Source organism: Galleria mellonella, unplaced genomic scaffold, assembly GCF_026898425.1.
Source record: "Galleria mellonella isolate WM207_F2 unplaced genomic scaffold, CSIRO_AGI_GalMel_v1 utg173, whole genome shotgun sequence".
In the NCBI taxonomy this organism is placed as follows: domain Eukaryota; kingdom Metazoa; phylum Arthropoda; class Insecta; order Lepidoptera; family Pyralidae; genus Galleria; species Galleria mellonella.
This window is the reverse complement of record NW_026442016.1, coordinates 3,069,179-3,086,237: the sequence shown is the minus strand read 5'-3', so window position 1 is coordinate 3,086,237 and position 17,059 is coordinate 3,069,179. Positions and strand designations below refer to the sequence as shown.

General features: G+C 32.3%; 1 protein-coding gene across 1 annotated transcript in view; it reads left to right on the top strand.

The window, feature by feature from the left end:
- LOC113515633 (RYamide receptor-like) overlaps positions 1–17,059 on the top strand; it is a 90,420-nt gene that overhangs the window by 56,321 nt on the left and 17,040 nt on the right. Inside the window, exons 2-5 of the mRNA XM_026899892.3 lie at positions 9,599–10,300; positions 11,034–11,232; positions 12,226–12,294; positions 13,594–13,752. Coding sequence (XP_026755693.1) covers positions 9,654–10,300; positions 11,034–11,232; positions 12,226–12,294; positions 13,594–13,752 — 1,074 coding nt within the window. The 5' untranslated portion in view covers positions 9,599–9,653. The remainder of the gene's footprint in view (positions 1–9,598; positions 10,301–11,033; positions 11,233–12,225; positions 12,295–13,593; positions 13,753–17,059) is intronic.

Below are 17,059 nucleotides of genomic sequence, written 5' to 3'. Positions count from 1 at the left end.
CGCAGAATACATCTTTTTAGAAATCTCAGTTAAAGGTACCAAAGCCATTCTTGGAGTCGTTTATTGTCCTCCTTCCATTGATTTCTACACTCAACTCGAGTCTGTCTTAGAATCTTTCTGTTCGGATTACACACATCACATAATCATGGGTGACTTTAACACTGATCTTATGAAAAATACAAATCAGTCTCAAAAACTCTTTAATATAACTAAGTCAGTAAATTTATCTATTCTGCCTCTTGAGCCTACTCATTGTAACTTGTCGTCACAAGATACTTGGCTTGACTTAATTTTAACATCTTCTACTGATAAGGTCATAAAATTTGGTCAATTACCAGCACCCGGATTTTCACGACATGACCTTATATATATTTTGTATAAGCTAAAACCACCTAGAGCCAAGCCTGCAACAATGTGGATACGCAGCTACATTAGTATAGACCGCGATAAGTTAAAAGAAGATGCTAGCAACATTGACTTTACCCCCATGTTTACGGCAAGTACAGTAGATGTGAAAATCTCAGAATTAAATAAAGCTATTCTGAAATTGTATGATGCCCACGCCCCACTCAAACCAGTAAGAATAAAACGACCACCAGCACCGTGGATCAGTAAGGGAGTCCGCATGGCGATGACTCGCCGTGATAAGGCTTTTCGTACTTTTAAGCGTAATAGATGTGACGTGAATTGGGACACTTACAAAAAAGCGCGTAATCTCTGTAATCGAATGGTAAGAACAGCCAAACAAAATTATTTTCACGACAGTGTTACAAATTCCTCCACGGCTGATATTTGGAAGTTTCTTCGATCTCTTGGCATAGGCAAATGTCCTGTTTCGTCTCACGTGCCCTTATTTACACCTGATGAATTTAATGATCACTTTTCCTCAACCAGTGTCTTTAATCCCTCTGTTAAATCAGCCACAATCACTAAAATTACGTCTTTACCCATTATTAATAAAAATTCTTTTTCCTTTTCATCTGTATCTGAAGATGAGATTCGTAAAATTACCTCATCAATCAAGTCCAAGGCTGTTGGCTGTGATAATGTAAGCTGGCAAATGGTCACTGATATCCTTGACGTAATTCTCCCTGCCATAACCCACATTATCAATTTTTCCTTTTCTTCAGGGAGTTTCCCTCATCTTTGGCGAAAAGCTTTTGTCATACCTCTTCCTAAAGTTTCCACACCACAACAGTTAAGTCAATTTAGACCGATTTCAATTCTACCTTTCCTTTCCAAAGTCCTTGAAGCTGTGGCACATAAGCAAGTATCCTCCTTTATCTTTGCAAATAATATCCTTACTCCTTTTCAATCCGGTTTTCGCCCTGGACATAGTACTACTACTGCCCTACTCAAAGTTACTGAAGATATCCGTTCAGGCATGGAGAATAGGTTGGTCACCATTCTTATTTTAATAGACTTTTCCAATGCTTTTAACATGGTAGATCACAATATCTTACTTGCGATCCTTAATCATCATAATTTTTCGCCTTCTGCCTTGGACTGGTTCACGTCTTATCTTCGTGGACGACAACAAGCTGTCCGTATAGATCGTGAGCTGTCAACAAATTTATTTTTAAGAGAAAAGTCTACGAATATCTTTGGAAAAAACTGTGAAAGCAGTTCACCTTCATCATCATCACTTTGATCTCTATCGTTGTTTATTTGTGTTATCGTATATAATCTATAAGTAGGTATATTTATATATGTATATTTATATTTGTATATATGTATTTTTATTACATATTTGTATATTTATGTAATATTTGTTTAATGTATTCATGTATGTATATTTATATAATCTCTATTGTATGTGTTGTAATTTTTTTTTCACCGCATATTAAAATTTCTGTTTAGCCAAAGGTTGACTGGGAGAGAATGCTATATAGTATTAAGTCCGCCTTTTGTACCAGACATTTTTTTTTTTGTAATGTGGTCAATAAAGCATAAATAAATAAATAAATAAAATACCTAATAGTTGAAAATAGAAATGTAACTGTTATTGTGTTAGCATTTATAGAGACGTTATTAGATTGAACACCGCAAAATGCCGATTGTTTATAATTAAAATTGTTTCATGTTCCGAGAAATCTTATTTTCTATAAACTTATCTATCTTGTATAATTTGTTTGTTCTGTTTGTTTAAATTTTGATAAGTAATAGGTACTGACTCTGGCGGAAACTCTTAATAGTGTAGTAACTCTTAATATTTAAATGGATTCACAATCAATATATGCTAATACTATTTTTTTATTTACTGTTCGTCTTAATTTGATATATGATTTTAATACGAATATGAAATATAATAGATGCAAAAATTGTAATGTTAAAAAATGTTCAAAGCTGCTAAAATTGTGTGTTAATTTTTAGATACTTTATAATTTTTGCAGTTAATTAATACTCGTATTCTGCTTTACCTATTGGTATTAATGAAACATTATCAGCATACAACTGCATACATTTTATTGTACCTCAACATTATTATAATTAAATACAAAGTTATTTCCGTAACAGACAACTCAAATGAATAGCTTGAAGCTTTCACCAAATTACATTCCTTCGTAAATATGTAGAGATTTACTTGAAGTACAGTCATAAAAAAGAGTGAATACTGGATTAGCCATATAGGAACTTAATAAAACTGGCACTTTCATTCCAAATATTAATTTAGCTCGTTAGAACAAGATGAAGTATTTGAATACTACATCGATTAATAGATTTTCTGGTTCTGAATATTAATTCGAAATAAAAAAAAAAAAACAAAGTAAAACGATGATTCATTTATAAAATTTATTTTATACTTTATTGTGCATACTAATAATACATAAAAATATGACAGAGGTAGGGAAATGTACAAAGGGAAGCTTAACTGTAAAAGAGTTCTCTTCCAGCAAACCCAAAGTGATTTGAAGTGATTGAAATAAATATAATGAAATATTAAATTTAATTCTTACTTTTATTAGTAAAATGTTATATGAATATCTTAAATTATGTAGGTATTAACTAGTATCTATTTCTGATGGATTTTCTGTAGATATAAATACAGAGAAACACTTATTTGTTGCTTGAAGTAATGAAATAAAAATACCTAATAGGCGTTCTTTGTGAACTAAGGCTTTTAATGTTTCACTATTGTGAGTAAGTTAATTAAATTTTTTCCATATAAAATGGTTTGAATAATTAAAGTTTCGTACTATTTTCATTATTATTTTTATTTCTTATCTGTTCAGTACTATATTTGTCTTTATAGTGCTGCTGTAAGCCAGACATCGTTACAGAATACCGAATTCACAGTATATTGTCAACACTCTTACACGATGCGAAATATTAGAAAGTAGCATTGCTGAATACATGTATATTGAAAAATCAACCCCAGACGCTTACTGATAAAATCCAATAGCTTCGTGACAGTAATCGATGCACGCCTTTACATGTTGAGCTTCTCTGGGAGTAAAATTGAGTGCCTGGTATTAGATAAGATAGAATGGCAAAACATTGTTCTAGATAATACTCAACGTAATCTTTATTTAGATTAATCATCATCATCATTTCAGCCATTTTTCGTCCACTGATAAATATAGGTCTCCCCCATGGACTGCCATAAGGAACGGTCTCGAGCTACCTGCATCCACTGACTCCCTGTAATGCATTTGAGGTCGTTACTCCATCTAGTGGGGGGTTTACTTATCTTACTGTGTAATAATTCAACATTTAAATAAATGCAGTGAAAACGTAAAAAAAAAAAACAAAGATTGTAAAAGCCAAGTTAACAGAAACCTAGGATTGTCAGGTATAAATAGGTACGGTAATTTTATTAAAATTACTATCACCGTGTTTTTTGTTAAAATTTACACGAAAAAAATATATACATAATACCTAATATTATGTATATATTTTTTTCATACGATGACGAAACAAATAGTCGGAAATAAAGTTCTCAGCATCTAAACTTTTTACTTTTGCTTTAGATAAGCTATAATACTAGAATATATTATATATTTATTTTAAACGAACTTTCGTCGAAAAGCCTGATACTTGTAGATGTTAACAGCGGGATTTTAGACTAACAAGAATAGAATTTAATCATAGGTGCCCCCGGGTACTATTTTTAATTTATGTACTTGACACTTACTTTACCCTTTTCAGCCCTTGTTAGACTGTCCTCTAGATTAAGAAAGAAGTCTAAATCAGGAGTTTAAATATTATTCTTAATCTTCTCGTATATCTAAATATTAGTCTATGAAATATATTTAAGTAATAATAATTTATTTAAGGTTTATATATTGCCTATATTATTATATACAGGTGAGTCGTAAGCTTGTTTACCATCTTAAGCTGCATAAAAAAATGTATTACAATTGTGTAACCTTTACATTTTTTAATCATTAATTAGTGATGTGTAGAAGAATAAAGATATACACATATTAAAGGTTTTCCTTTAACTAAATCGTATTAATTGTAGAAAGGTAAAAATAAATCATAAATTACTTTGTTAAAATTACATATTTTCTCATCTATGCCAATAAATGTTTCTTTAAGGTGGTGTAAGGAATACTTAGAATAATTCTTCGGAGTCAATTTGAAATCATCTTTCTCTTAGAAGCCTAACTCCACCCACGCTAAACATACTAGAGGGGGACTTAGTACCAAAGATGTTTGCATTCATGTTTTTGACATTATGAAACTGTGCATTGTTTCGGTTTGAAGAGTGGGATTATGACAGTGAAATTATATAACGAAGGAATATAACTATAGTCCTCGGAAATGGTAACGCATAAGAAGTACTGTGGGTATTGGTTATGGGCTGTTTATGACTATAGATGACAATTACCATTTTACATCAGAAAAGGCGTCAGTTTATTTGCTATTCCATGTTGTATAAAAATATATATTGTAGAATTGTAAAGATTTATTTACTACAATGGTGGCAAACAATTATACAGCTCGACTGATACTAAATGGATACCGTAGTGTGTGACGCGTGATAAATGAAGACACTCTTTTCTATTAAACATTTCATTTTAAGTTTTGTGTCTAAGTTAACATTATAACAGACGTTATATCAAGCCTCACAAATGGTCCTTTGCTAACCCAATAACCGTGTCGATTGCTAATTAAAATCTAATGTCACATCTATCCATCCTCCGAGATCGTTTCATTTTATATTACGTATGTTCCACGAACTCGAAATGGGCATGATTAGTATGGCTAATCAACGTTATACGAAGCGTAGTTAATGTCCAGAACTAAACAGTTCTATAAATTTGACGTCCCTTTGATACCTTTGACCTTTGATGTTATTTGGAACTAGATTTAATGATATTCCCGTACATAAGTGACAAACGAATTTATCGATAAATAAGTTTCCGCTACCACTTATATGTAACAGAATGAGATAGCAACATCATGAAAAAAAAAACAAGAAAGTAAGTATAGTAAGGAAGGGGAAAGATGAAGGGTTTTAAGGAGGTATTGGGAGAGATGATACTTAGATATATTGTAGTTGACAGTCTTTTTTGAGTCGTAAATGTCGCACTTATATTTTTGGCGTATTTGTTAATTTTAAAACCAAGTTCAAAATAATCTATTTAAAATTCGTCCAAATTGAGGCTAACATATTCTACAAAAAAGAAAACATATGAAATAAAAGAATATTATTTGTAAATTCTATTTTTAAAAGAGTCTAGAATTCAGTTTACTATCAACAACAAAGAATAGTTTTTGTAACGTCACATTTTGTGGAAAAACAAGGTAGTAGTAGCTGCAGTTTTTCTACGAGAAGCACGTATTGTTTTCATATAAATTGAAGTGGTTACATCATCTATCTCTGTCTATCTGTCAATTACGTACGAGTATACTTAATAAATCAGTCCAACAATGTAGCCGTCGAAGTATAATAGACAAACTTGTAGGTAATATTCTCATTTATTATATTAGAATAAATTATAATGCTCTAGACTTCTGAAAGGAGGGTCAATTCAGTTTTTTTTGTAGCTATTATTACGTTATGAATTCTGAATAGCATTTTCATAATGTTTTTGCATGGAATTGAATTGAATTTTGTTGAGTTTACTATTGTGACGAGTGAAGCAGTCGTTTTTCTTTGCGAAGAAATAAAATTGCTCGTTACTATACAAAATCTGCATGCAAATAAACAATTTCGTGTTCTCAATGCAAATGTTTACACGGTAAGGTATCTATCTATAAAACCTTTCGACTTTTATCCGTGCAGGTATGTTTGTTTATAATAGAAGTAATTTTTTGTGAAGATTGTTAAGGAGCAAAATATACTTATTTATTAGTTTTCCTGATTTATAAAAATGGAAAAAGAAGAGATTAATATTGTACCTAGTTCTTTTTCCGCAATAAACAATTTTGAAAGAGAATTTTATCAGAATACTTATTCAACAAGGCTTGCATAATATTCGAATAGCGAATAACTCCCGATCAATTTTAAATGGAAAATGGGTATAAAAAGAGCTTGTCACGAGATTCTACCAAACTGTTATTACTTACTGAAGATTATATAAAGAGAATTATTGTTTATGGTAAATACCTAGCTTTACAATAAAACTTTTTAAGATAAAAATATTATCTTTCTTCGTTTGTATCAGCCTTTAACTGTCTACTGCTGAAAATAAGCTTCTGAACATCGGTGAGGTTGTACGGCACCCATGGCGTGAAATTATCCTCCGCACCCGTAGATGCACGTGTAAAATCTCGCGAAGGCTTCCTGATCCAATCTGCAGTATATGCTGAATCTCTTGGTATGTAACTCGTCTATTGTCTTGAATCAAATTTTTCACTACTAGCACATTTTCTTCCGTAACAGCCGTCAAAGGATGACCACTTCTTTCTTCATCCCCCAAAGTTAGTCGACCGCGCTTAAATTCATTATACCAACGATACGCGGTTGCCTTAAAAGGGCCTTCATCTATGAATGCCATTTGAAGTCTACATATGATATGTCCGGTTACAGGTGACACTTAAAATCGTAAAAAATCAGGGCGAAAATGTTCTCGACGCAAATCAATTTTTAATGAGACACGGTAATTTTAATTAGCTCGCAAAAAATGTGGAGAGAAGTTTTGAATTTAGAACGCACCTATTATTACTTACAAGTAATCATATTTTTAAATAAATTATAACTGACCAGTCTCACATACATAAAAACTTTTTCTCGCAGTACTTTCTGAGTGACCTGGTATTTGAATTATTAGTCAAACAATTTAACTAAAACTTTTTAACTCTATATTAACTTGATTATCAAGTCTATTATTGTAAATATGATATTCCATTATCTGTCAGTGATTTAATATAAGTAATGAAGGGAGCGCAAAATGAATGTTAATATATTTAGTCTTGAAAATTTCAATAGGCGAAAAATATTATATCATGTAAATACTTCATTATAGGTGATCAATCACATGCCAACACCCTGTCAAACCCGCGTTTATAAGTACCTGCTTATTGTTTGCGAGAGTAACTTTTAGAAATATTTGGAACATAATTCATTTACCGTATATTTTCAAGATATCTGATTTATTTATTTATTTAGATAAATCGATCGATATATTGGTTAAAATATATTATATTAGGTATGATTGAAATGTATAGGGAAAAAGTCATTATAAGTTACGACTTAATGTAAGGAATTAATCCTAGCTTATTATTCTTGGTTGTTATATTTAAAACTTATGTTCATTTTTTATACGACATCTATATATGTATATATGGTTCCAACAGATGCTATACCCTATCCTGTCTTGTCTGGACAAACTCTTCTGTCAGGCACTATAAAAATAATAAAACGGCATGATTCATATACACCCACAATCATACAGTAGTCAATATTTACAATGTTTACCTTCTGTTATAAATAATAGTGTCTATATTCCGCTTCAGGTTCGTGATATCGTAGTTAGTTATAAACCATTAAAAATCAAAGAAGCTCCATTTAAAATTAATATCAAAAGATGACATACCTGTAGTTCAGGGTCCACGACGATTGGCTTTGGTCGAAGAAGAATATGTCAAGTGTCAAATCGATGACTAGTTGCATGAGGGCATCATATGTCCCAGCTATTCAGAATATGCAAGCCCTTTGGTTATTGTTAAGAAGAAAGATGGCAATTTAAGGATCTGTGTAGACTACCGCACTTTAAATCAAAAGATGGTTAAAGTTGAGTAACCATTACCTGTTTCTTTGACCGATACCACCACACCACACACATATATATGTGTGTAACGGGAAATTAATTATTTTCTTGTGAGTTTTCGAACACAGTCTGATACGTAAAGCTCACCGTATCTTCTCTCAACAATTCACGTAGTGATCTCTGACATTCCTGGGGCACGTTCTTCATGACTTCGACAAAGTCTATCTTTTGTTCCTATTGAAATGAGGGTAACGAGTAATTTTTATTGCTTTATGAATCTTGCGAGGAATTCTCTAGCTTCTTTCTTGCTAAGACTCAGGCCTTGTCAAAACGTATACAGTGCATCATACCAGAGGACAAAGCGTGCTCTGTCACAGCGGAACTGTCCGTGTCTACATTCTTCATAGAGCGGATGTGTTCGGCTAGCCTTGTGGATACGTTTCTCCTTGTCTTATCTAGGTAATATTTACCACCGTCGCATGGAATCATGTAGACGCTAGGGACTCCTAGTGGGTGGGTCTTTGTCTTTTAGAAACCGCAGCAAATCCCTGATTCGTGTAAGGGGATGGAATATCGTCTTAATACTAAATTTACGACGTAATATATGACGTCACGCGGCCCTACGTGGAATTTACATATCCTTTATTCGTATAAAAGTGTTCTGGAATGCGAGAAAGAGAGAGAGTTACGCAGTAATCTCCTTGACAAATAGAGGCCAGGTAAGCGCAGGACCCCTTCCTTATGTCCCTAACAATGCTTCAGTTCTGGTCTGACCGCCGTGTGGTTTGTCACGCCATCTTAAGTTACGAACGAAACCCCGTCAGCATGGAGCCCGCTTCCGTTGAAGAGCAGCGCGTAAAGAATGGCCGTGAAATTTTTGCCGATATAGAGAGGGCCGAGAAAGAGTTCGATGTTCGGGGGATTGTCCATCAAGAATTCGTCCCTCCAGGCCAGACAGTTGATGGAAAAATTCTACGTCGATATGCCCAATTTTATCTGTAATCTCCTTGACAAATGGCAGGTATGTTACTGCTCTCCCCACTGACGTCACGCGGCCCTACGTGGAGACGTTTGCATATCCTTGCTGGCTTATTAATGTACAACTTAAAACTTATTAAACACATCTATTTAATTAAGACGCGCTCATTCTGGAGAATTCTACATAGGTGTATCATAAATAAAATAAAACTTTTGCAAAAATAAAAATAAAATAACTAGTGCTAGTAAAACTTTAATGACATATTAAAGTGTACAGATGAAAATGTTATGTGAAAATAAAATAAAAATAGTAAAAAATATGAATAAAATTATTCTCTGACTATTACTACTTAATCTGTAGGTACATAAATACCATAAATAGACGTTTAATTTAAAACTAAAGCGTAAATAGATGTACTTATATGCACTTATAATAAAAGGCTGTCGTTTTTTTTCAGGTAAAACGAAGAAGATCGCTCAGATAGTAAAGATGTGACTATAACCTTTTGAAGGATGCTTCACGCTAGCGAACCTACGATTGAAAATGAAGTCCAAAATCCATATTCCTGCACATCAGCACATTGTATTCAGAATGACTCGCAAATATCCAACGAATCATTCTATTATAATTACACTTGGCCTCAAGAAATGGCTTGCGTATTTGAAACGACATCTGAGGACTTTCTCACGTCATCACTGTTTCAAACATGTGTATATTTTATGTACAGCGCTGTATTTCTTGTGGCTCTTTTGGGCAATGGATTAGTATGTTTCGTAGTACATACAACGCCACGAATGAAGACTGTAACTAACTTCTTTATAGTGAACTTGGCAGTAGGTGATATACTAATGACGTTATTCTGTATTCCGTTTTCTTTTGTGTCTATGCTAGTGTTGAGATATTGGCCTTTTGGTGCAGTGATGTGTAAAGTGGTGAACTATTCACAGGCAGTGTCAGTATTTGTGAGTGCTTATACTTTACTTGCAATCTCGATTGATCGATATATGGCCATTATGAGACCGTTAAAACCTCGGTTAGGGAAGGCAGCTGCCAAAATGGTTGTGGCTGTAGTATGGGTTGGCGCTTTAGCTACAGCTGCGCCTATACCTATAGTTTCTCAGTTACAACGACCTTCACCTTGGCATGAGGCTTGTGAATTGTAAGTTTAATTCTGTTTTTGTTTTTTGTCCATTGAATTAACATATTATTGAATGTAACTATAACTAAAGTCATTAGCCTGTTTACATCAAACAGATTGATTGATGTTGTGTTTTGTTTTAAAGAAAGGAGACATTGCTATGAGATTACTGTGTATAAACACAAGATCTGATTCTGTGTATATTTGGTATTTGTTTTTGATATATCCATATAGATTGTATATGTAAATAAATATACATATATTGCTGCTATGAAGCAGCAATGCATTTGATTAAGTTCAATGGAGTTTCAGTAGAACTCAGTGTATTTGATATACAATGTTTGCTAAACATCTTAGTACTTTTGATTATTATTTTAAATACATATAACCTTAGGGAGGCTTTGTACAAAAATCTTGCATGGACACCTTTGCCTCATTCGTGTTTTCACCGTAATGCAAGTGTGCTTACATGGCTCTGTTTCGATTTGAATATCGTGGTGAAATTATAAGATACGTAGGTATAACACCACAGTCCTCAAGAATGACAACATATGTGAGGTATCATGGGTATCATAGAATATTCTGTGATATTTATTTGTGCTGTTCTTGTTAACAGGCGACAGTTACCGCTTTTTATTCTAAGTTTTATAAAAAAAAATACAGTCAGCTGGAAAATTGCTTGTCATTTAAAAGTATTATTAAAATATATTATTTCTCGTCTTTATTATGATTCTAAAAATATTATCAATTTTAGAGATATATGTGGCGAACATTGGGCCAATGCAGAACAAAGTGAGCAATATACATGCGCGCTGCTTGCGCTTCAGTTCGCGCTGCCGCTAAGCGCTCTCGTGTGCACGTACGCGCGCATAGCGCACGTCGTGTGGGGCGGCCGTCCACCTGGAGAGGCGCAGACTGTACGCGACTCGCGCATGCAAAGTTCTAAACGAAAGGTAAATATTAATTAACTGAATAAAATCTATGCATAAAATGAGCACCTACGATTTTTTCGAAGAGAAAGTTTTTTGCGATCTTCTTATAGATAAATTCAGAAGTCTGAAAAACAAATCAACAAGTGCCTATTTTCTAGTGTTCCTAATTATAAAATCTTTATATAGAATATAATTATCAAGACAGGTATCAACCTATTTTATTAAATAGAACTTCTTGTTCTAATTATCTGCTGAACAGTAGGAGTAGGAAATTAAATCTTATGAAATTTGTTACGAGGGCGAGTTTTGTCTTTAAATTAGTTTTCTTTGTGTTATCAGGCCTTCCTATTAATGGAAAATTTACTAAATATATTTCAGTATAGTTTATACTCGCTTAAAAAGTATCTATTGGATTATCTCTACTTAATGGTAACACAATTCTAACAACTTTAATTCAAACGCACAAATTTTGTATGTGTTGTATTTGTTATGTAAGTATACAGTTAAATAATCATATTTTTCCTAATGAAAAGTGAGACTAAAAATAATAATAAATTTACAGTTGAATTTAGTATTCACAACGGGGTACGCCGTATTTTATGTATTTGTAGAAGGTTGAAAATTGTTATTATTACTATTTTATATTCTTAACTGTACTTATAAAAAAGATACTGCGATTAGTTTAACAACTTGTTAGCAAGAATAGGCTTATCTCTGAAAGAAATCTTTTCCAGCCAATCCAATGCGGGACAGGGAAAATGATTAGCAGGTAATCTAGTGCAGGAAAGGTACAAAAAAAGAAATCAGTAAATAGAAAATAGAAACTAATCATATATAATATATATTATTTAGAATACAAAGTAAATAGAATACTGTTAAAATAAACAACATCTTTCTTTAGGAAAAATATTCGGTTATATTAAGTTTTATTAATAGTATATAAAAGTATAGTAATGATTTGGAACTTATTCAATGTTTATAATTATGGCATTATACAAACTTTTTTGTCCACAGATGATTAAAATGATGGTGACGGTAGTTGCAGTATTTACAATCTGTTGGCTACCATTAAATGTTTTTATAGTAAGTCAATAAAAACAATTTATACATACTTAAATAATAGCTTGGAAAACTTATCTTCTAACAACTCGATCCGACGGGATTTGAACACACAAATCTCTTTCAAGTCGATTGTTTTACCAATAATATTGATAGTATTCTTTTCGTTCACGGAAGGTATACTATCAATTGACAATTGAACCACTTTTCATAGATAATTTTCATGAGTATTTTAAGATGGATAATAGTGAAATTTAAGTTTTTAGGTTATATATATTTATTTATATTGATTAGTCCTGTTGCGACCATGTAATACAACCCTGGTCGGAAAATCGGCAAAAAGGATCAAGTTTATAAATAATATCTACTAAGGTAATCGTAGAAAACAAATATTGGCATATTTACTTATTACATAATTATAATAACATTTCATTTCATTTTGCTATTAAAATTATTATTTCAGTTGACGCTAGTTGACGGTTTATAGCGACTAGTGTTTTATGGATTCATCAAAATTACTTACCTGAAAATTTGGTGAACATCTAAAAGAATCATAGATTTTTTAAATTTGCTTTTAAATGCAATCTGTTAGAAGTAGGAGTTTCTAACTCCCATAAGTTATTTACTGTGAAAGGTACAAGTTTAGATGTACTTTATACTTTGAAGGTTTTGTGGCAAATTCCTCAAAGTAATGTTGAGAAGTTTGTGTTATCCAGATATTTTGGATCAATTATTTTTAAACAGTTTGATTAAAAATTTAATTATTCCTACCTGTGTATTCATTAGATATGAATGCAGATGACGTATTTGATAATGATCACAGTATTATATACAAATCATTTTTACGATAATGTTTTGTAAAAAATTATAAATATATAATTTAATTATTTTTACATTATGTCGAATGTATACTTCTATTGCTTGGAAAAGTATATACAAATCTAAATAGATAATTAAGAAATTATTCAATAATTACTAAATTAACGTTATGTTCGTCTAGATTATTTAGATCGTTTGATACATAGAGTATCACGGAGGGAACATTCACCCAACAACGCTCATACTTGATCTTTGCTAACAGTTTCTCGTAACTGTTTTGAACATACCAAACAATTACGAGTACAAATATCACTTCTCCGCTTGAATATGTCTATTGAAACTAAGCAGAGAAGAGATTTGTAAATAGCGTAATCCTATTTCACTGTTATTAGGACTTGTACCTATCCTTTGCACATGTATCATATATTTAAGTCAAAAATTATGAATGAGATAGGAAATAATCATTAATAAACTTATTATAAAGCAAAGGTATATTTTCATTAGGTGCTTTGGACAGTACACGAGAGTGATGATGAATGGACGGCGTGGCCTGGCATGCCGTACGTGTGGTTCGCGAGCCACTGGCTGGCGATGTCGCACTCGTGCTACAACCCCATCATATACTGTTACATGAACGCGCGCTATCGACGTGGGTTTAAACAGGTGGGTAACACTTTAGAGAGGAAAACATTGTACATGTCATTTATGAAAATGGATATTTCTGTTTTATGTACTATCTACTAGGACGATAGGTGATGGTTTGCGTGGCCCGACATACTGTATATATGGTTCGTGAGCTGCCACTGGCTGGCGATGTCACACTTGTGCCATAACCACATTATATACTGATATACGATCGTTTTAAGCGCGTTTATACTTTAGCTTACTAAAGTATATTTTTTTTAACTTAGAATGGCAAACAAGCTGACGGCCCACCTGATGGAAAGTGATAACCGTCGCCTATAGATATGAACAGTACTATGGACATAACAGAGTATACTGTTTCGCCCATGATCCCCCCCCATGCGTAGCCATTCCTGAGGACTCAAGTGTTATTTCTCTGTACCCTGTTAATTCACGCCATATCGCAACCTTCAAACCGAAACACAGCCATGCAAATACAACTGCTTCACGGTTGAAACACGAATGTGGCAATTTGTTGATCATAAATAGTTTTTATGAATATCATGATTTAGAGATTTTTATTAATTAATCTAATAGACGAGATATTGTATTTGATATGATTTTTTTAAATAATCAAATTATATCTTTTTGTCGATTGCCGTATGCAAGCTTACTTTTCTGTCATTTTCAAAGCTTTATTACATAAAAATATTTGATATCAAGTTTACGTATAACAATATTTTCTGAAAAGGTTGTTTAATAAAGGTTTAAAAAACAGATATTATTACTTATTGAGTAATTTTATGATTTTTTCCATAATAATAAACGTTATATAATCCGATGCGGTAAATTTTAGAGTTTCTTTAGATTCTAATTGAGTTTTAGTAGTAAGCTATATTTACCTATGCGCTGTAAAATTTACTATTTTATGATTAAAGTATATATTTGAATATATATATAAATTAGTTGCGGATTCGTGCGGTTTTGGAAGTTATGAGAATAATAATAATAATAATAATAAACAGATTTATTTCTCTTCACAATTCATTACAGTGAAATACAATGCTTATATTAAACAAATTATAAATATAATTGTGAGAATAAATAGGCTATGCGGTCTTTGCACGGAACATATTATGTTTTGTTTCATATCAAAAATAATTATTTTGAATTTTGCGGTGTGAGGTAACGATGGTGCACACGTTTCTACCCTTTAATCAATTAGTATATAATTGCATAATCAATTAGTATATATTATTGGGCATAGCTATTGTTCACTTCATTATAACGCATTTTATTAGAACACCACATATTTGTAATAATTATTTCTGAAAATGGCTAACTTCAGTTGTTTAAGACGTGAACCGGCTGTCGCTTATATTGAAGGTAAAAAATGTTTCGGTCTTAACTATTTTATTACGAGAAAATGATTTCGTTTCGGAAAGTATGTTACTGTTAGTAATTTGTGACATTCAAAAACAACTAATGGGTTAAAATAATTTTACGTTGGACAAAGGCATCACGTAAGAAAAACAATTTTCTTACCAAAAAATTGTGATTGGTGAGAGAAAGAGTATTTCATAACTTTGCCTATAACAAATGAAAATTGCAATGAATCTGCTAGTATATCTGACCAAAAGAGAAGAAGTCTACTGCCAGAAGATTTTTTTATAATGCTATTTGTGTACTCTGCTGAAATTACTAATGACTGAGTACGAATTTTTTAATAGTAAAATATATACCCAACGTATTCTATGATTAACATTTTAATGCACTAGCAGAGAGCTTTTAAAACAATCAATTAGAAACATTTGGTTAGTTAGTTAGGTTAAGTTAAAATATTTTCAAAATTAACAGAAAATTACAAAGTCACCAGAGGGAGACTTTGTATAAAAGTCGATTGCTTGGGTACCTCTGTCCCATTCGTGTTTCAACCGTGAAGCAGTTGTGTTTCCATGGCTGTGTTTAGGTCTGAAGGGATGTGGCGTGAATTTACTGGGTACAGAGGAATAACACCTGAGTCCTTAGGAATGGCAACGCATGTTGCACGGGTATCATGGGCGAAACAGTATCCTCTGTTATGTCCATGGTACTGCTCATGTTTATAGGTGACGGTTACCACTTTCCATCACGTGGGCCGTCAGCTTGTTTGCCATTCTAAGTTGTATAAAAAAAAGCGGCATTGTTGAACTTCGGGTAAGTTAAAATATGAACGCTCTTAAATAGTTATTTTGTTTACTCTCAATTTACATAGAACGCTATAAATGTCAATAGAGAACTACTAGTAATTAATTATTCATTAATTCATTACTTTATTTAAATCTTACATTTATTTGCACATAACATACACAATATAATCTTTTAGAAATTACGAAATGATAACCTACAGTTTGGCGATGTGTTTGAAATCAAATCTGTCGTAGAAAGTTAGTGGCAACTGTGTGTAAGTCCCAATTGAGTAATGGACAATTAAATGCTCAAATGATAATAAGGAAAAGGTGAAGATATTTTAATTAAATTATCGCATTAATACCGCTCTTTTATAAAGCATCGATGTGAAATATTTAAATTAAGTATATTATTAGATAGAATACAGCTCACAATATTGATACATGAACTTAATGATAAATTAAAAATGGAAGGTTTTCAATTTTTGATAGTGGGTTGAAAAGAGTTAACTCTGGCTAAAATCGATTTGAAATTCCTTTTTGAAAAAAGTTTAAATTGATAAAAACAATAAATTAAATTTGTTGCATCGTCATTGTCCATGAAAATACGTAATTTATCCAATCTCTGACATCATTGAGTAAAATATTTTGGGCAGCTTGTATTGTATATTACTTAATATTTCCAAAAGTCACATTGATTTTTTGTGCACGATACACTCACACATTCTCGCATATGTTGATATTATCTATAAAGGATGCGAAATAAAAAAACCAATTTTCTTAGATGTTGCCTAAGCACTGTCAGAGCACGCACTAAATCAAGGAAAAAGGTAATTCTATATTTATAAGTATAGTGCGTACCCTCAGTACTTTTAATTTTTATTTATAATGGACTGTATTAATAATAAAACTATAAGTGGGTACATTTATATAGGTATACAAAAATAGGTGTAAAAAAGTACAAATAATAATAATATAAACTAAATCGTAGTGCGTCGCCTACAATTCTGCCTCCTTAGTGCTAACTAGTTAGCACTATCAATACTAGCCGGTGATAGTAAGGCGACGCGAGTGACTGGTCGACGCATTAGCCCTGCCCGAGTTCGTACGTCCACGACGCGTACGCGGCCGTCTTCCCCTGTATGACTCACGGTGACTATTCCGTGACGCCAGCAACC